Source organism: Anomaloglossus baeobatrachus, chromosome 6 (genome assembly GCF_048569485.1).
Source record: "Anomaloglossus baeobatrachus isolate aAnoBae1 chromosome 6, aAnoBae1.hap1, whole genome shotgun sequence".
NCBI lineage: Eukaryota > Metazoa > Chordata > Amphibia > Anura > Aromobatidae > Anomaloglossus > Anomaloglossus baeobatrachus.
This window is the reverse complement of record NC_134358.1, coordinates 482,724,128-482,744,524: the sequence shown is the minus strand read 5'-3', so window position 1 is coordinate 482,744,524 and position 20,397 is coordinate 482,724,128. Positions and strand designations below refer to the sequence as shown.

The 20,397-nt window shown below is 39.6% G+C and overlaps 1 protein-coding gene across 3 annotated transcripts in view; it reads right to left on the bottom strand.

Moving 5' to 3' along the window:
- Window positions 1-2,830: 2,830 nt before the first annotated feature.
- Window positions 2,831-20,397, bottom strand: part of HDAC9 (histone deacetylase 9) — a 980,770-nt gene continuing 963,203 nt past the window's right edge. For all 3 annotated transcript variants that reach the window (XM_075315376.1, XM_075315378.1, XM_075315377.1), the window contains 3 exons: window positions 19,998-20,212; window positions 10,255-10,506; window positions 2,831-5,209 (listed from right to left, as the gene is read on the bottom strand). In XM_075315376.1, coding sequence (XP_075171491.1) covers window positions 5,156-5,209; window positions 10,255-10,506; window positions 19,998-20,212 — 521 coding nt within the window. In that variant the 3' untranslated portion in view covers window positions 2,831-5,155. The remainder of the gene's footprint in view (window positions 5,210-10,254; window positions 10,507-19,997; window positions 20,213-20,397) is intronic.

Genomic DNA, 20,397 nt, shown 5'->3' with positions numbered 1-20,397 from the left:
ATTTAAAATTGTAAACCTATTTTAGCAGTGTTATAGAACATTTGCTCATCTCTTTCATAATATATAAATATGTGTATGTCTGTGTGTACCTTACCAGGACAAAGATACCGTACTTTTCATTTTATAAGACGCACTGGATTATAAGATGCACCCCAAATTTAGAGAAAAAAAGTGAAAAAATGGAGTCCGTTTTATAATCCGGTGCTGCCTTACCAAAGGAGGGGCAATAGCAGTGGTGGAGTGGGGTCACAGGAGACAGGGGTGGTGGTGGAGTAAGGCGATGCTGTGGGCGGTGCAGCGAGTGTCCCAAATACTTGCTGTGGGCACTGTGAGGCAGGAGGAGCATCTAGAAACTGTGAGGTAGGAGGAGCATCTAGAAACTGTCGATGCTGCGAGCTTTAAAAAAATGGTGCCTAGAGTTGGTGCATGTGCAGATGAAGCTCAGCTCAATGACAAGCCGAGATCTCATCTGCGCTCGCGCCACCTCCGGTGCCATTTTCGTAAAAGTCCGCTGCAGGGAAATCAATGGGCCAGAGGCGGCGCTTGCGCACATGATGTCTTGACCCAAGAGCTTCATCTGCGCACACGCCGACTTCTTTATTTGAAGTCTGCACTGCCAACATTTTCAGAATGGCAGCTCCTGCCTCACAGCGCTCAGCACAGTGCCTAGCACAGCACCAGCGCCGCCCGCAGCACAGTGCCCAATGCCGCCTGCAGTAAGCCCGCAGCACAGCACCCGCGATCCACAGCATCTCTCCTGCCTCCTGTGACCCCTCTCCACCACCCCCGGTAAACTACATTCAGATTATAAGACGCACCCCTCATTTTCCTCCCAAATTTTTGGGAGGGAAAGTGTATCTTATAAATCGAAAAATGCGGTATTTGCCTGAACCTACAAGTTTGCATACTACTATACATAATGTACTTCTGACATTAGCAGCTTTTTAATATAAATACGTGAATTCCATATTTGACTTCTATCTACCAGCTTTGTCACTAGCAAAACTGTTCATGATGAAAGTTGATAATTTTTTTAAAAAAACCTTGATCGAGCTTCAGCATGCCAGTTGGCATTTATGTATGCAGAAATGTAAAAAAAATGTCAGTAAGTCACAAGGCATTTTTCTCTGCAGAAAATTGGGTATGCCTATAAACAGTAAAACAATTCATAAATGAGGTATACTGCATATTTTTTTTTTATTTAGAAAAAGGCAAAACAAAAATGACTTAAAGATTATGTAAGCTAAAGCATTACTACAAAACACTTACAAAAATTAATATAATAAAAAAAATGCCATTTTAAGACACTTTCTGATATTTGGAAATCGTTTTATCAACTGGTACAGTGATGGGCAAATGATGGAGTCGGGAACTCCTCTTTTATCTGTTTACTATACAAAATGCATGTCATATATGCACAGTCACTTTCCTTAAAGAACGAAAAACAGCTTGTTTGTTTATGTCTTGTACACAGTGACAAAGTGAGCACACATGGATGACCACTCCTGCATTGCAAATAAGGGACAAATGACATTGACGGTAATGTGCGGTGCTGGATTGAGTCAAGCTCTTCATTGGTGACATCCATTATAGGAAAAGTTGATTACCTCTGAATTTGAGCAATTAATTTGCTTGCAGGACAAACGTTTGACAATTTGGTATTATCTTGAAGCTGAGCTACTAAGCCACATCCTTAATATAGATGAATATCAGAGATGAGTTAACCTGAACTGTAAAGTTTGGGGTTTGTACCGAACACTGACTTTTAAAAAATCTCAGTGTCCAAGTTTGGGTTCAGTGTGTATGTTAACCACTCGATCTGACTTCAGGGTACTCAAATATAGTCAGTGCTCGGCCCAGTGAGAGCTACTTTCAGGGGAGGCTTAAACCAATATTTTCGGATGCTGTGCCTAAAAAAAACATTTGCTGCCCCCTGGAAATGCTCTGTTTGTTGACTGTATATGGGTGGAGAGCTGAACTGCCCTGTCATTGACATCCAATGGGGTTCGAGCTCCAGGATTAGGTTCAGGTAAAGTTCCGGTTCCAAATTGAACATTATCTAAAGTCTGACTGAACTCGTCGAACCCCAACTTCCATGGGTCCGCTCATCTCTACTTATTATGATTTTTAATTACACTGATCAGATTTAGTAGGGCCAATTTGCTTTTTATACATGGAGTTTACAGTACATTGAAATGGACATATATATTGGACACAAATTAGATAGTAGGGTCTACTCCATTAGGTCATATAAAACTTGCAGTAATCAATACGCCTAAAAATACAGGTAACCAAACCAATTGTTATTTGTTATAGTTAGAGATGAGCAACACAATTTGCAGGCCCAGGGTTCATCGCCAACTATAGTGGTCTGTTAGTAATCAGTGGCTGATGGACAGAAGACCTGTGAACCTCTTCCTACCACCGGTGCCTCTGCTGATTGGTGGCCTGGCGGAATATCACACGCTGCTATATGCAGCACTAATGACATTGCTTTTCATCATCTAATCAGAAGAGACAGCAAGGATCTAAGCTGATATTCAGCAGTTCACAAGACTGGGGTCATATGAGTCGATGCCATCAGATCTAGTCATGATGTGCTATTCCTTGGGTATTGACTATAAGAAGTTATTATTGTGTACAAATACATGCAGCTAGTGTTGAGCGAGTAGTTAGCTATTCGTTCTCGCTAAGCTGTTAGCGAGTACGGGCCACTACTCACATATTCGTTATTAGTAGTGGGCGCAATGTAAGTCAATGGGAAATACTCAGTAAGTAGGGAGTAATCCAAAAGCCGTACTTTTCATGCGAATAGCGAATAGTACGGCTTTCAGGTTACTCGTTACTTAGCGAGTATTTCCCATTGACTTACATTGCGCATGCTACTCGTAATGAATATGCGAGCAGCGGACAGTACTCGTTAACAGTTTAAGTACTCACTCAACTCTACATTCAGAAAAAAAAAAAAAGCCAAAATACATATTCTTGGCTAAACCTGTCAAAATGTCTAGACTAGTAATCATTAATGATAGTAACAAAAAACTTATAAAAAATGAATGTCTAGATGGCTAAACCCAATTTCAAAAAATATATTTGGAAATTCTTAGTTAATAAGTCCTATGCTCATTACCCTTTAAAATTGGCTTGTCACATGAGAAGACGGTGTACAAAGAATGTATTTCCCTTTGGAAGCGCCTCCATGTCTGTGTTTTACATGGCCAACCCATTGTTTTAAAGGGAATCTATAATAAGAACATTATCTGTTTAATTCAGCTTTTTGGGGGGGAAGGGAGCATACCACAATCTTTATTAAAAAATAAAAAACATAATATTACAGTTTTTACACTGGCCACTTTTTCAGATTCATACTTCTTGTTCTCTCAGTTTACAGTTTACAGCATTGCTTGATAATTTCAGAGGCAGAAATACCATGACAGGTAACACCTTTATAAACAGATAATAACACGTTTCACCAGTCACAATAGGCGATGTCAGAGATGATCCTGCCCCTCCCTTCATAATGATCTTTGCACAGGCTCAATACAAAAGATGGGGTTAGGATTCAACCATTGTGGCTATGTACATGTGTTGTTTCCTGAAACAATAAAAAATAGAATCTAAAAATGTCCCAGTGGCCAGGGAAAAAAATTGTAACGGTTCTATTTTTCATTTTTAATAAAGATTTTGAAACGAAAAAATCCTAATTGCTAAAATATGTACAAAAAAATCAATTGAAAAACCTGATTTAAATAATGAGTTATTTTCTGATGATAGCTTCAGTTTAAATAAGAGCTTTTTAATGCTTTACTTTACCTGTGGTTGTGCTGAAGGAAAACAGTGTCAGGTTTATCTGTAAATTATCATAAGGGAGCTCCTTTAGCAAAATATAATTGCCCAAAGTGGACATCTGTTTTAATAAGGCCTCTTTCACACATCAGTCAAAAACACGTCAGACAAAAGCACACACGTTTTAAATTGATGTGCTAAAGATGCATTTGGCCCTCTGTGTGCCATGATTTTGGCACATGTGTGTTCTCCGTGTGCTATCCGTGATAGCACACAAGAATTAGGCACTGCTATTCTGACTTGTCCCTTGCCCTGCTGTCTGTGGTGCTGATGTCTCTGGCTCTCCTGTCTCAGACCGCGCTGTCTCCCTTCTGCTGTTACTTACGGATCGTGGTACAGTGAATATTCATGAGCATAATTAGCCGGCCTGGAAGCAGGAGAGAGCAGCGGCCGGAGACAGCAAAGCTGGAGATAGGTCTGTATAACATTCATTTTATTTCAAAGATACGTCTTTTCTCTAGTACGTGTCACATGGATCACACCACTGTGTGGTCCGAGTGACATCAGTGATGCCAGAGAAAAATGGACTTGTCTCTGTGCGGAGCACACGGACACGCGTGTGCGCCGCATGGAAACACGGTCAGTGAGAAATCACTGATGTGTGTGCAGACCCATTGATTTTAATGGGTCTGCGTATGTCAGTGATTCTGGTACATGTAAAAACAGCAACATACATACCACAATCACTAATGTGTGAAGGAGGCCTAAAGGTTTATCCGAGACTCCTATTTTTCAATATTAATTTGCATATGTCTAAGAAATCATGCATTATAACGATGGCATACATGAAAAGTATAAGTAACATATGTTTTCAATGACAATAAATAGGTATAAATAAAACCATTTAGAATTGTCCTATAAATAGTCAAATATAATCTTTTTTTTTGTTAGCATTGAGGAAAATAAGGATTGTGACGTACACGTACTGTATAAGCCAGTGTAAGCAGAGCGCTCTGGTCACATGTTCTGAAATGATTTGGCGGATATCACACAAAGGGTATAAAATGTAAAGGCTATTATGAAAATGTCAAGTCATGCGGAAATAGTCATTGTGAAGAGAGAGTAGATCCAAAATGAAGGCTTTTCAGGTTAAAGGTACAGGTGTAAGTGCTGGTAGATAATCCATTGAAGTTCTCCACTCTATAAAAAGAAGCTTTCTTTGTACTTGCTGCCGTCAGCAGGAGTTTGATGTACCAAGGTAGCTGAAATCTTCAGAATAAGTGAGGGAGAAAGGACAATATATTCCAAAGAGACTTGTGATTTTAAGGAGTGGTTCTAATTTAAGAAACTGAGAAATAGTGTCCTCCAATTAAAGAATACGAGCAGGCTGCAATTTCTCCTCTTGAGTGTGAAAAATGCGGTGCTATACATAGAAAAAAGGGATGAAATTGTTATTTTGTTATTCTTGCTATAATTTCAAATGAAAAATCAGACCTAACCTAAAATAAAGGCATATTGTGATTGTTCATAGTGAGGACAGTGACATCACTGGAGCAGGTTAGTCGAAATACATCACATTTTTTTTTTCATTTTAGTACATTTATTGGTTCAACGTAAAAGCCACTGCTGAGTTAGAAAAGCATACAGTATATTAACAACATCTAGGATATTAAACTATATAATAATCATCTACATTAAATTGTGTACAAAAAACAAGTAAACAATATCCAGCATGTAAGATTTGTAAACCTCTCAATGCCAAGAAAAAAGGGGAGTAAAGGAGCCCCTAGACTGTGATAATGGTTCTGAGAGTTGGCACTCATACAATAGTATCAAACAAAGTTTAAGAAAAAGGTAGGTAGGATGTACCATCAGTTTTCTTAGATTAGAGGGTCATGCCTTCTGATTGAACTATCCTGCTCTTCAGCCTCAGGTGATTTTAATTCTCTATTTGCAGGTTCCTATACACTGATAAATTGTGTTTTTTTAACCCAAAGAGAGGTTAGTTTGGTAGGGACCCAACAAAAATAAGTTGCCTTGCCGTTGGCTGTTGGGCTCACGTGAAACTGGCCATTTTTGTGTGCTAAGTATCTCAATTTTTGCATGTTTTTCATAGCAGTAATGCATGTTTATAATCCCATAGTCATTGTTCCACAAGTCTAAAGTACACTTTACACGCAGCGACATCACTAGCGATGTCGCTGTCGATCGCACCCACCCCTGTCGTTTGTGCGTCACAGGCAAATTTATGCCTGTGGCGAACAACATCGTTAGTCCCCGTCACACATACTTACCTGCCTAGCGACGTCACTCTGCCTGGCGAACCGCCTCCTTTCTAAGGGGGAGGTTCGTTCGGCGTCACAGTGGCGTCACTAAGCGGCCGCCCAATAGAAGCAGAGGGGCGGAGATGAGCGGCCGGAACATCCCGCCCACCTCCTTCCTTCCTCATTGCCGGCGGCCGCAGGTACGATGTTGTTCCTCGTTCCTGCGGTGTCACACATAGCGATGTGTGCTGCCGCAGGAACGACGAATCAGCTGTGTCCTGCAACAGCAACGATATTTGAGATTAGAACGACGTGTCAACAATCAATGATATGGTGAGTAATTTTGATGATTAGCGGTCGTTTGTACATTTCACACGCAACGACATCGCTAACGAGGCCGGATGTGCGTCACAAATTCCGTGACCCCAACGACATCTCATTAGCAATGTCGTTGCATGTAAAGCCCCCTTCAGTGCTATAATTAATATGCAGCTGTCTCCTTTCTGTTTGACTATGCTCTGTAGACTTGAAATGTGATGGAAGACATAAGTCCACTATCTGGTGTATAAAATTGGTGATGAAGATGAGCCGCTGAGTAAAATACTGTTGTTTAAAGTGAACTAGTGGTCTTCTTGTGGAAACAAGTTGTCATCCGGTCCTGGCCAGCTAACATCAGAGGCAAATGCAGCCTGCATGGGCATCCACAAAGTCCACACAGACAGCCAGGGCCATATCTTTCGTAGTGTCCCAGGGTGTCTGAAGTTAATCCCTCACCCAAGACTACCACCCCCCGCCACGCTACAGGTAACATACATGTGGATTATTGAAATATAACAAAATTCATATGGAGTTGGTATGTATACAGCTAGTCATGTAGCATTGAGGAATAAATGCTTCATACACTAACAGTAAGGCTTAAATATTTAATTAAAGGAACTCTACCATTACAATCCACCGCAACCCCCCAAACTCTTTATATGGTCAGGTTTTTCTCTGAAATAATGTCATCCATATCTTTACAAATGCAATATGTTGCTCTCTAACTTAAAAATCAATGTTTTCATTCATATCCAAATGATGATTTTCTCAAATATCTTGTGTAGTAAATCGTGCTTCTGAGCGGTGCTATTGCGGTCCACTCATCCCCATCACGTGACCCCCAAGCTCCATGACCTCTGAGATTCGGTTATGACACGTCAACTTCCAGTTGACCCGACATCACTGAGGCATCCCCAGTCTCCGCAAGTGACTGGGCTGCGGACGGAGTTTCATTGCTCGTCACAGCCCAGCATCACTCCTGCTTGCGGCACTTTGTAGTGACGGAGAGATGCTGGGCTGTGATGAGTGGTGACACTCCGCCCAAAGCCTAGTTCCTCATGGAAACTGAGGCCCACCTCGGTGATGTTGGGTCAGCTGGAAGTTGACATGATATCACTGGACCTCAGAGGTCACGAAGCCTGGGGGTCACGTGATGGGGATGAGTGGACCGCAATAGCGCCTATCAGAGTCAGAATTTACACTCAAGGTATTTGAGAAAAGCCTTCTCTATGAGCTTTACATTGATGTGACTACTAATGCAGAGTAGTGGACCACACCTTTAAATATCCTGCAATTGTTTCCAGCAACAGCTGGCTAGCAGAATACAAATATAACAGCTAGCAGAATACAAATCTTATGCTCCCCTTTAACAACTAGTCTTAGTTAATGGCCAAGGTTTTTGTTTGCTTGTTTTTTCCATTTTTTCATCCTCATATTTAGAGCCATGAACTTTTTATTTTTCTGTTGCTGCAGTTATATGACTTGTTTGATTTTTCACCAAACTATTTCAATACCACAATTTTGGGGCACTTACACTTCATCTAATAGAATTATTTTTTTCTTTTTTTTTGGGGGGGGGGGGATGCCAAAAATAAAGCAGTAATTTTTACACTGTTTACTCTGCAGTTAAAATATTAAGTTAACTTTATTTTACAAGTTGCTATAAATGCAGTGATAACAAACTTAACATACTTTTGCAGAATTAAAATATGTTTTATAGAATATTAGTTATTTTTGTATTCCTGTATTCTGAGAGATATATTTTCTTATTTCTTCAATGTAGCTATATGAGGGCTTGTTTTCATACCATTCCCTCCAGAAATTCCAGGACAGCTCGTTAAAATAAAGTGTTTTTTTTTCCCTGTCGGTAAAAATAAAATGAAGGCGGTCATGATTTTTTTTGTAGCTGAAGAAACTCATATAGATTATTTTAACTGCAATTATCATCATTTTACAGTGAATGTCTTGATATCTGAATTATGGACTGTATCACTTCTAATCATAAAGATTTATTATGGTTTGCCAATGTGGCTGTAAAAAATATCTGTTAGTGATTTTTTGATAAACTGTCCTGAAAACATAAAAAATGTTTTTATTGAACGCTGTTTTTATGGACTGAGATGTAGTTTTAATTATTTATTTATTTAAACACAATATACTGTGTGGTGTAAGTATTAATTTATGCAAATAAGTTAAAATTTTCATGACAAGCCATTTAAAAAAAATATAATTTTAATTAAAACATTTTTTCTCCTTTTTGTTGGTTTTTTTGGTTTCTGAAACTTTGTTGGAATATCATTACTTTAATTTTTGCCCTGCTAGGAATCTTGTATCAGGAATCGCACATACAATGCTTTGGAATACATGGTATGGTATAATGCTTTGATTTTCCAAAGCATTATGGCCTGTCAGAGTTACATAGCAACCTATTAGACCATGCCTCCTATAAGACCCAAAGATAGATACTGATGGCATACCTGAGGGCTATCATTACTCTTTAGGATGTAATGGTAACCCATAAGCATTCTGCAATCCCATATTAAGGGGTCAATAATCTGACAGAGGGAGCCTTCTCCCTCTGTCAAATTCCTTAAATACTGGGACACTTTTGATCATGGCATATAAGGTGTTTTATGGAGCTTGGTTCTGCATACAGTGAGCAGTGCAGGCCTGTCAGAGTTACATAGGCAATCTATTAGGCCATGCCTCCTATAAGACCTAAACATAGATACTGATGGCACACCTGAGGGTCATCATTACTCTTTAGGATGTAATAGTAACCCATAAGCATTCTGCAATCCCATATCAAGGGGTCAATGGTCTGACAGAGGAAGCCTTCTCCCTCTGTCAAACGCCTTAAATTCTGTGACACTTTTGATCATGGCATATAAGGTGTTTTATTGCTGACATTATAATCCTGATCCATGATGGCAGTTGGAGCTTGGCTCTGCATACAGTGGGCTGTGCTCATGAGATGACCATGAAAGATATCTCCGTCTTGGTGAAAAAAAAAAAGCACTCACTAATGATGGGTATATGTATATGTCAAGTGTTGATAAGGAGTTACAGCAAAGGGTATGTGCACACATTAAGTATTTGGTACAAAAATGTCTGTATCTCTTCACAGGAAAAACACAATGTAAAATATGTGCCTTTTTTATGTGTTTTTAATGCAAATTTTCCCCTACCGATTAGTATGGGTGAAATCTGCAGCAAAAACTCTGAAAGATTTTGACATGTTGCAAACTTAATTCTTACGCAAAACTGCAAGTAAAACATAAGCGAAGTGTGCATGAGGCTTCAGGATTATCATTTGCTTTGCTGGGACAAGGAAAACATTCAGGTTTTGTGATAAAACTGCATAAAAAAGTGACAAAAATGCTTAATACCAAGTCAAATTATTAAAATACTGTATTATGAATGTCTAGGGCAGGTCCTCAGGGGACGGTGCATGACCCCAGGTTCTCCTTGTGGAATTCTCTGAATCCCTGCATAATTTCCACCATTGGTTCTTAATTAGGCAAATTAGACAACTTTTCTTAAAGTGTTCCTTTAAATGGAGGGTGAGTAAATAATGTGCCCCAGTGAATTTAAACTTGAATATTTTGTACCTTTGGAATAGCATTGTGAAGGAGATACTAGAAGAGCATTTACTGATTTGTAAACTGAACGTTACTAGAGACCAAAATATATTAGTAATCTCATGGTTTAATTACATTTGTACAGTTGTACAATTTAAAATTTTCTTCTACAATAAAATACATAAAAAAAGGGAAACATTTATTGGGACAATGGTAATTTGCATTCATTTTAATTTTCTTAACCAGTCCAAAATTCAAATGAGATATTTAATACCAAATCTTGGGTGAAAATCTTTGCATGTTACCTGCTGTATAAAGGCTGATTCTGGATTTGATTTAGGATGTGTTTGAAAGTCATCGTCGCTGTCTGGTGGTTCCTCTTTAACCTTCACGGACGTTAGGTGATCAGTTCTGAGGTCAGTACTGCTATGACTTTTTATGTTTCCAGTGGATGAAACTCGTTCTTCTTGCATTGTATAATCACTGTGATGTTCTTCTTCAGATTCCTCTAGTTGGCTTCCGGGTTGGCGAAGTTGTTCAATGGATTTGGAGAGCATCTTGAAAAAAAAGAAATGAATCACATTATTATGAAATGAATGTCAAAAAAATATTTAGGTTAGTCAATATGTAAGCATGTGTGATGACTTTGGCCACATAAGTGCAAGTCTGACGAGCAGAAATAGAGTGTCCAACATGGGAAACTGCATGAATATTCACACTAAAAAGATCTTATTTTGCTTTTTGATGGCAAGTAGCATAAACTTTGGGCGTTCCAATATAAATGAATAGAGAGGGCCGCGCATGCACAACGACCCCTGCTCTGGTAGCAGTTTGTGATTTGGTTGCTGTTCTCTAGAAAGATGCGAGTCCAAGGCATGACAACTGTCATACATTGATTGTATACTTTGTGCTTATTTTATAAATGTACAATGGTGAAATCTATTTAAAAGAACTCATCAGGCATATTCTTTAGAATCTCAGGGTAGCATAAAGTAAAGACAGAAACCCTGATTTAAAGAGGTTGTCCACTACTTTTACATTGATGGCCTATACTTAGGATAGGTCATTGATGTCTGATCAGCCAGGGTCCGACACCCCACACCCCCACCAATTAGCTGTTCCCATTTCCGGCGGTGACAGAAGGCAACCTGAAATGCTTCATTCCGAAGCTACCTCATCTTCTGATAGAGGCTGGGGCCGGGTTCTGCACATCCACCTCCCATTCTAATCAATAGGAGGCAGATGTGCAGTACCCGGCCACGGCCACTAACAAAAGATGGAGCAGCTTCAGAACTGAGCATTTCCGGCTTTCTGCTGCTACCGCCGCTAGGACCAGGAACAGCTGATTGGCCTGGGTCCAACAACCAGCACCCCAGCCAATCAGACATTGATGACTTATCCTAAGGATAGGCTATCAATGTAATAGTAGTGGACAATGTCTTGAAGTGGTATATATCTTATTGGGCTTTTTGCTGTAGTGTTCAAAAAATTCACCATTTTACCTGCTGCAGATCTGATGTTCTTCTCAATAATGAGCTCTGTAGTGTACCAGAGGTCACAACTCAATATAAGTCTATGAAAGCCTCATTCTAGCCTTGATCTCGCTCTCATAGACTTGCATTCAGAGCTTATGACGTAACTTCTGACTTACAGCCAGTGAGATTATGGGAAAAAGATGGTGCCTTGGGACCAGAGCGGCTTCAAAAAAGGATTGAAACACCAGAGGGTAAGTATAAGACAGGGGGCAGGGGACTTAAGGGTACTTTACACACAATGATATCGCTAACGATACATCATCGGGGTCATGGTGTTCGTGATGCACATCCAGTGCCGTTAGCGATATCGTTGTGTGTGACTAAAAGGAGCGACGATCAACGATCGGAAAAACGTCAAAAATCGTTGATCGTTGACACGTCGCTCCTTTTCATAATATCGTTGGTGGTGCATGCCGCTGGTTGTTCGTCGTTCCTGTGGCATCACACATCGCTATGTTTGACACCGTAGGAAGGACTAACATCTCCTTACTTGCGTCCACCGGCGATGAGGAAGGAAGGAGGTGGGTGGCATGTTCCGGCCGCTCATCTCCGCCCCTCCTCTGCTATTGGGCGGCCGCTTATTGATGCCCCCTTAAAGGAGACATTGTTCGGTGTCTCCAGCGACGTCGCTAAGCAGGTATGTGCGTGTGATGCTGCCGTAGCGATATTGTTCTCTATGGCAGCGATCACCCCCATGACGAAACAGAGACGTGGGTGGGTGCTATCGCGCACGACATCCCTAGCTATTGCTAGCGATCTCGCAGCGTGTAAAGCACCCTTTAAATTTAAAGCACCGCTAGAGTGGAGCTTTACCAAAACTACAGCAAGAAAAGTCCAATAAGTCACCTAGCGGTTGAGTCAAAGTTTCTGAACCTACATTATGGTGATCTCAGATGGTGGGGAAGCATTTTGATGGCGGAATATCTAATTTCTTTGTCTGTTAGTCCAGCTTCCTTTGTGCTATTTATATAAATAAGCCTGTCTTGTGAGCTGTGGTGGCCAAATTGCTGAATCGTAGCAAACCTCAGGGCATTTACGAAATAGGTGGATCCGAATGGTAAATTCAGATATAGATAATTTGCTAAGAAAATTGCATATCAGGATTAACTTTTAAAGTGAACTACCAGCTTCAAAGCCACTTTAAAGATTATAGTTAGGAAGTTAGGAATACCATAAACAGTACTTAAATAAATAACGTTATTTTAAATTATCTCACTATAAACTGTGGGAGTTACGTATATAGGGGAAGTTTAGTCTTTGGGCTTTGAGACTATGCAATACACGGTTTCTGCAGGACTATTAAGCAATATGAAGGCAGCAAGGAAGACAGTAATCTATAAAGTAAAAAAATGTGATGTACTCTATCTGGAGGCATCACTATATGATTCATAAATAGTCATTTGTACATCACTGCTTTAGTATATCCCAGACCAGGGCTCCAATTGTAAATGAAATACATTTCAGAACCTTTGCAATGTAGGTGTTCAGTTAACAGAGTAGTAAACGCTGACGTAATGGCAGCCCCCTAAGTGCAGTTTAAGAGTTAACACAAGAGTCTCTGGAAGCTGTAAGAAAAAAGACTTTTAATAGGAAACAGCTATGGCAAGGGTTATCAGCTCAATTCTCACATAGCAGGCTTTGAAGTTAGTATTACAGTGCAGAACAGACAGTACTTAAGTGTGGCTTGTGGATGGACTGTGTTTTTCTTTAGACGTCTAAAAACCGGTGACTTGTAGCGTTGACGGCTAGCAAAAAAAAAAAAGCTAAACCAAAATAATTATTCTTATCCGATACATGTACTCATTAGCCCCAATGCAAAATCTCCAATAGATCCCCAAACTGTCTTATTGTATTACCATTCCTATAGGAGCCAAAGAGATCTTCTAGACCTGCTAGGATCCAAGACTCCGATGCTCCTGCAAACCCTACAGCCACTAGAGTTAACTAGGTTACCAACCGTCCAGATATTCCTGGACAGTCTGTAAAAATAAAGCACTTTCTACTCTGCCCGTAAAAAAAAATTAAGGTGTTTGTGATTTTTTTGAAGCTGAGGAAACATATTCAGATTATTTTTCCTGTAAATATCATTTTATTGTTCACAGAAAATGCAGCTGATGTCTTCATATCAGAATTATGGGCTGTAGACATGGATCACTTATACTCAATTATTTATTATGGTTTTCCAATTTGTCCGTAAAAATATTATCTGTCTGTGCTTTGACCAGAAAAAATAAAAAGTCAAGTTGGCAATCCTGATCCCCTGACTGTGTGAGTTACTACCGATTTGTTTTTGGTTATGGGACATTTAAAACTTAAATCCCTTTTAAAAATGGTATAAAATCAATATATTGGCATAATCATATAGGGGAAAAGCTTGTAATGGTAGCTGAGCATATAATATCACAGAATAGATAGCTTGGAGTTAGGCCTAAACCACACGGCGAGAAAAACAGTGCGAGTGGAGTGTGATAAAACATCGCATTCCCCTCGGACCAATTTTAGCCTAATCGGACTGAGAAAACAATCGCAGCATGCTGCGATTGTAATCCGAGACTCTTTCTCTCGCACCCATTCAAGTGAATGGGGCGAAAGAAAAAACGCACTGCACTCGCGGTACACCGGTGTACCGCTAGTGCAGTGCGAGAATGGCAATAGCCGGCTACGCAGGAGAGAGGGAGAGAAATCCCTCCCTCCCCTCCTGAGTGCCGGCCCGCCCCCGGCAGCTGAGGTCTGCTCACACGAACGGACCTCAGTTGCAAGGACACACGCATGACATTCGGCTCTGCTGTACTGCCAGCACGAGCCGAGTGTCATGCAAGTGGATCGCAGTAGTCCCCGTGTGTCCCCAGCCTTACAGTAGATTTAATAATTTCACAGAAATAAAGTAGACTCCTTAAATCTTATTTTATTTCAAACATTAAAATTAAATGAATGCAACAAAGTCAGAGATGCACAAAATAAAATTGATATAATACACATAATAAATACAAAAGGTTACCAATAGCGGTGCAAAAAAATTTCTCAAAATCGTTTATGGTGCAACCCTAGATAGGTACTCGAGTGGCCCTTAATTGGCCCTATTAATTTTTCTGCCTAGCAATGGGGGTATACACCCTAATTGTACATAATTCACAGCGCCTCCACTCCACAAAGCCTGGCCTTAAATACTGTATTCAGCCATATATTCGGATGACATGGATGTGGTGTTATCTCTTCCACACACACTGATGCGATCCGTGTGACATCAGTGTGATATTTGCTTTTATTAGACAAGTAAAAACAAAATAAAGTGCAGTAAGCACAGAGGCACAGATATTATGTGTATAAACCAACGCGTTTCGACCAGAGCGTCTTATTCTTGCCATGAATAAGACGCTCTGGTCGAAACGCGTTGGTTTATACGCATAATATCTGTGCCTCTGTGCTTACTGGACTTTATTTTGTTTTTACTTGTCTAATAAAAGCAAGTTTTAATCTACTACTCTCCTGGATGCTGGATATCTGCCTTTTTTGAAGCTGTTTTCCGCCCGGGCCAGGGCGTTCCCTGCATCGGTTGAAGTCCGGGAGTGAAGAGGGGTGAGCTGACTATGGTTTTGTGCTTACATCAGTGTGATATGTACTGAAGAAAACACAGGTCACATAAAAATAAATAATTTGTATACTTACCTGTCTCCAGTGCTGCTGTCTCTGCCTCTGCTGTTACTTCCAGGCCTGCTCATTATGCTTATTGCTTATTGAATGCACTCACTGCAGATCTGGACGTAACAGCAGCTCGGGAGACAGCAGCGCTGTAGACAGGTAAGTATACCAGATCATGCTGTCTGTGTGCTATCCGGATGTCATTTGGCACATGGAACACACAAATACGCACCTACATCATGGACCATGAAACACATGTGTGTTTTACGTTGATGTGTGAAAGAGGCATTACACAGTACATAGTAGGGACATATTTATAAGATTATATCAGCACAGGAACTTTTTTTTTTTTTTTTAAACACATCTAATTGTAGAACTTATTATTCCAAGATCTACAGATTAAAATGAGCTTTTTTTTGTGGGCAAAACCCCATTAACATATAGTAGTTTAGCCATTATGTATTTTTTGCTAACCCCTATATGTATATATATACGTCCTTGGCCATGTCTGTCCCTGTAATATGTGCTTGCACGGTCTGCCCGCATCTTTCCCTGCACATGTCTGCTGATCTGATCAGCAAACATGTGCAGCTCACAGGCGTGGGTGGACTTCCTTAGATCCCCTTAGATTGTGCTATCAAACTCTGAAACGCACTGGTGGGGATTACTCTGTTTTCTGCCGCCATTAGCGCTCCTGTGATGCGATCATGGGGTGCCAATGTGCTGCCATGACAGCGTGGGGTCAGAGGATGACCTCTGTTGCTGCCATGACTAACTTCCTGTGAATGCTGGCAGAGCGCCGACACTCACAGAAGGTTAGCATTTATGATGTTCACAGTGATGCAGGCATAAAGTTCCCTAGTAAAATCAATAAAAATTGTAAAAAAAGAAGCTTTAGAAAATATGAACCCCCCACCCCAAAGTTCAAATCACTCTTCTTTTGCCACATTGAAATATACACATAATTGCAATCGCCGAATTCAAAAATGACAAATCTATTAAAATATAAAATCAATTAATCTGATCGGCAAAGAGCATAATGAGAATAAAAAACAAAAACACCAGAATTACATTTATTTGGTTGCCACAACATTGCAATAAAATGGAATAACAGGCGATCAAAACATCACATATACCCAAAAATGTTATAATTAAAAATTGTCAGCTCAGGATGCAAAAAATAACCCATCACTGAGCCCCAGATCCCAAACAAAGAGAATTTTACCGGTAAAGGTGCAAAAAGCAATATTCTATTTTTGACAAACTTTTTAATTTTTTTCACCACTTAGATAAAAGTAAAACTATACACGTTTGTTATCTACAAACTCTTACCGACCTGGTGAATCATACTGCCAGATCATTTTTACCATATAGTGAACAAGGTAAATAAAAAAAAAACAATTGTGGAAGCGCACTTTTTTTTTGCAATTTCACCACACTTGGAATTTTTTTGCACATTTCCCAGTACGATATGGGGCAGAATGAATGGTGTCATTCAAAATTACAACTCATCCTCCAAAAAACAAGTCCTCCTAAGGCTAAATTGATGGGAAAATAAAAACATTATGGCTCTTGGAAGAAAGGGATGAAAAAACGGAAAAGAAAAACGGAACATCGTCCAGGGGTGAAAGGGTTAACATACAGTAATTTAGCCATTATGTATTTTTTTTTTAACCTTTTTTATACTTTTTAATTAAAAAAAAACAACTTTATATTAAAGTAAACCCTTTCCTTGCTTGAGCCATAAAAAAAAGTGTACTGATAATACAAATCAGGACATACCCGCAGCTAGTTTTGGCTCAGTCCGCCATCTATTTTTGTACAGTAAATTTGAAGCATTTCTTTGACCCCATTTGAATTGTAACACCTCTGTACATACTTTGCCTTTGTTTTCTGCACTTCTTTAAAGTAAACCTGTCAGGTCCAATATACACCCAGGACCACGAGCAGTTCTGGGTGCATATTGCTAATCCCTGCCTAACCGTCGCAGTATACACTAGCATAGATAAAGAGATCTTTATAAAAAGTATTTCTAAAGATCTTTTATCTTATGCTAATGAGCACGGGGACTAGTCCCAAGGGCGTTATATCCCCCGACTAGTCCGCCATCTTAGCATGCCCACAGGGTTGTACTAACATGCTATTCAATGCAGCGTGATATGCGTACCTGTGACCGCTCTTCTTCATGGCACTTTCAGTCATGCGCAGTAGACCTCTCTGAAGCCGGGACGTGTACACCTGGCTTTATACTGCGCATGACCAGAAGTGCCCGGCATTCGGAAGCGAGGCCACAGCGAACATAGGTACGCGCATCACTGCTGGTGATGCTGCATTGAATAGCATGTTAGTACATCCCTGTGGGCTTGGTAACATGCTAAGAGGGAGGACTAGTCGAGGGATATAACACCGATGGGACTAGTCGCCGTGCTCATTAGCATAAGATAAAAGATCTATAGAAATAATTTTTCTAAAGATCTCTTTATCTATGCTAGTGTATACAGGGACGGTTAGGCAAAGATTGCAATATGCACCCAGAAATGCTTGAAATTCTGGGCGCATATTGCACCTGACAGGTTCCCTTTAATTAATGTTCAGATTCAGCACAATATCCATAAGTAAAATAATATAAAAAAAGAAATCTATGGCTGTGATGTAGCAGAGCAAATAAAATGTGGCTAATCACTACGCTACAAGGAAAAGGCAGCCGTCCCCCTGCATACAAATGAATTCAATCTGACAGGAATCTGCCTTCCAAATAGAAAGGCGCAGTTCAGATTTCCAAACATTAATATTTAAAAGAGTCAGGCAAACTATTTCCACCCACACTCGGATGAAATGTCACCATTTGCATTGCAGGCACAGATTTCAAGGTGTTTTACATAGAGTGGATCCCATAGGTAAAAAAAAAAATCCACTGTGTCTACACTGTATATATACAACACTATGAAAATCACTATGTGCTTACAGATTAGAAAATAAAGACAATTAATTATTTTAAAAAGTATAAAAAAATTCTTTGTTCATTTCACGTTTGATTGTCAATTTTTTCTATTCTTATTTACTTCCATGCTCCTGTTCTGTGCAACCTAAAAAACTTAATCTATTAAATATATTCAGACAAAAAAAAAAAAAAAAAAAAAAAAAGCACATATTTCCTGAAGACAATGTAAAGCGTAGATTTCATTATAGATACAAAGAGGTTTATCAGGTGCCCTCTAGTGGTGAGAACACGCTGAACTCCTGGGAAGTTTTTTTTTTGCTCAACTTATTACATCAGGATTAAAAGGAATTTCACATTTAGAATTGGATTTATTCTTAAGGGTATGGTTCCACAGAATTTTTTCAAAGTGGATTTTTTTCAACAGAAAAAAAAAGTAAAATTTGTAAGATTCTGTTTTCCCCACTTATCTCTTTGCATGGAAAATGGATATAAAATTCACGGCGCTGATCAATTTATACTGTGGATTTTTTTCTGCAATGAGATTTTGAGATATCTCATCCAAATGCTGTTACTATAATACACAACAAGCAAATCTGCAGCTCATTGTATGCTACGTGTTTATCCAGTCCAGTGGGAATGTGCCCTTAAAGGTTGTCCCATGAGCAAAATACATATTAATCAATAAATCTTGGAATAATAATAAGTTTCTCAATTATATGTGTAAAAAAGAATGTTCCTGTGCTGAAATAATGTTATGTGCCCCTGCTATGTACTGTGTAATGGTCATGTCTGACTATACGGAGCTGCTCCAGTTCATGGTCAGCACATACTGTACCATAGCTACTTTGGGAAAAAGAGGCACTTATGATAAGTGAGTATACAGATGAAGATTAATTTTTTATAGTTAAAAGAATTGGAATGCAAATTAATGCAAGCGTGGCTCCAGATAGGTGTTGTTCCCCTTATGTATGTGACTCCACTTTTTATGACATATACATTAGAGGGGGCCCGATACAGAAAAAAAATCACCTGCATGATGGATGATATATGATTGTGCATGCCACCCGGAAAGAGAGGACCAAGCAATAAGCGACTCATGGCAGCAACTACAAATCTGTGGGGATTTTGATTAATAAAAGATATCATAAAAATATAATATGAGGATGTAAAAGGGTAAAAAAAAGGTCTTTTTTTCTAACATAGCATTGAGCTTTTTTATGTGTAGGACCCCTGGGTATCTGTATATATATATTTTTTAGAAATGATATGTCTAGCTCTGATAGAGTAGGGTAGAGAAAGGGCCCGGTCTGCGCTGCTGTGGAGAGACAATATCAAAGCTTGCAGGACACATTAAAGTGTGCAATCCATTTTTTTAGTCAACACGTTTCGAAGCTGCCTAGCTTCTTCATCAGGAAAAATAACCAACAATTGTGGTTATTTTTCTGATGAAGAAGCGAGGCAGCTTGAAACGCGTTGAATAGAAACCGGATTGTGCCCTTTGATGTCTCCTGGATTCTCTGATATTGGCTTCCCACGGCAGCAGAGATCGGGCCCTTTCTCTACTCTCTTGTATCCACGCTTTACCTTGTTGTACACATGTGCCTCTGCAGCAGCCGTACATATTTAGCCCACTAAGGTGAGCGCACTATTGATAATATATTTTTATTTTTCATCGGATAAGACCCCATTGATCCGATTATTTCACAGTTTCTCCCTTAGCTCTGATAGACGAATACATTCATAATCAAAAGTGGCAACCAGCCATGATGCCCCAACCATAAAGCCCCATTTTGACACTTCCCCTCTGCTCTATTGACACCACTGGTATAAACATTGTATCCGTTGAATATGACATAAAAATGACTGTATCACAGCATAAATGATACAATAACATCAATCAGTACATGAGTATTTTCACATATGAATTGCTCACTTTGTTCATCTGAATCTGCTGCTGATACTTTTTCTGTTTCTCAAGGAATTGTTGATGCTGCTGCTGAATGACAAGCTGTGCCAGGGTATTCTGGGGAAGGGGAGCAGACTGTGTCCTGTGCAGGGGTCTATGACGGGGGAGTTTATGAACCACCCTCCCAGCCGGTGAAACTCTATCTTTTGATACGAGAGGGGCCTGTAGGATCTGTGCACCACCTGAGGAATCGGAGAGAAAGAGACAAGTTCTTAGTTAGTAATGAGATGATTTATAACTGTACAGAGAAGATATTATTACACAATCATCCTGCATCAGATCTTCACATTAATAAGCTCATGTCATTTATCTCAAGATGATATTGAGCAAGGGACTGCTGCACATAAAATATGGTAAATCCTTTTCA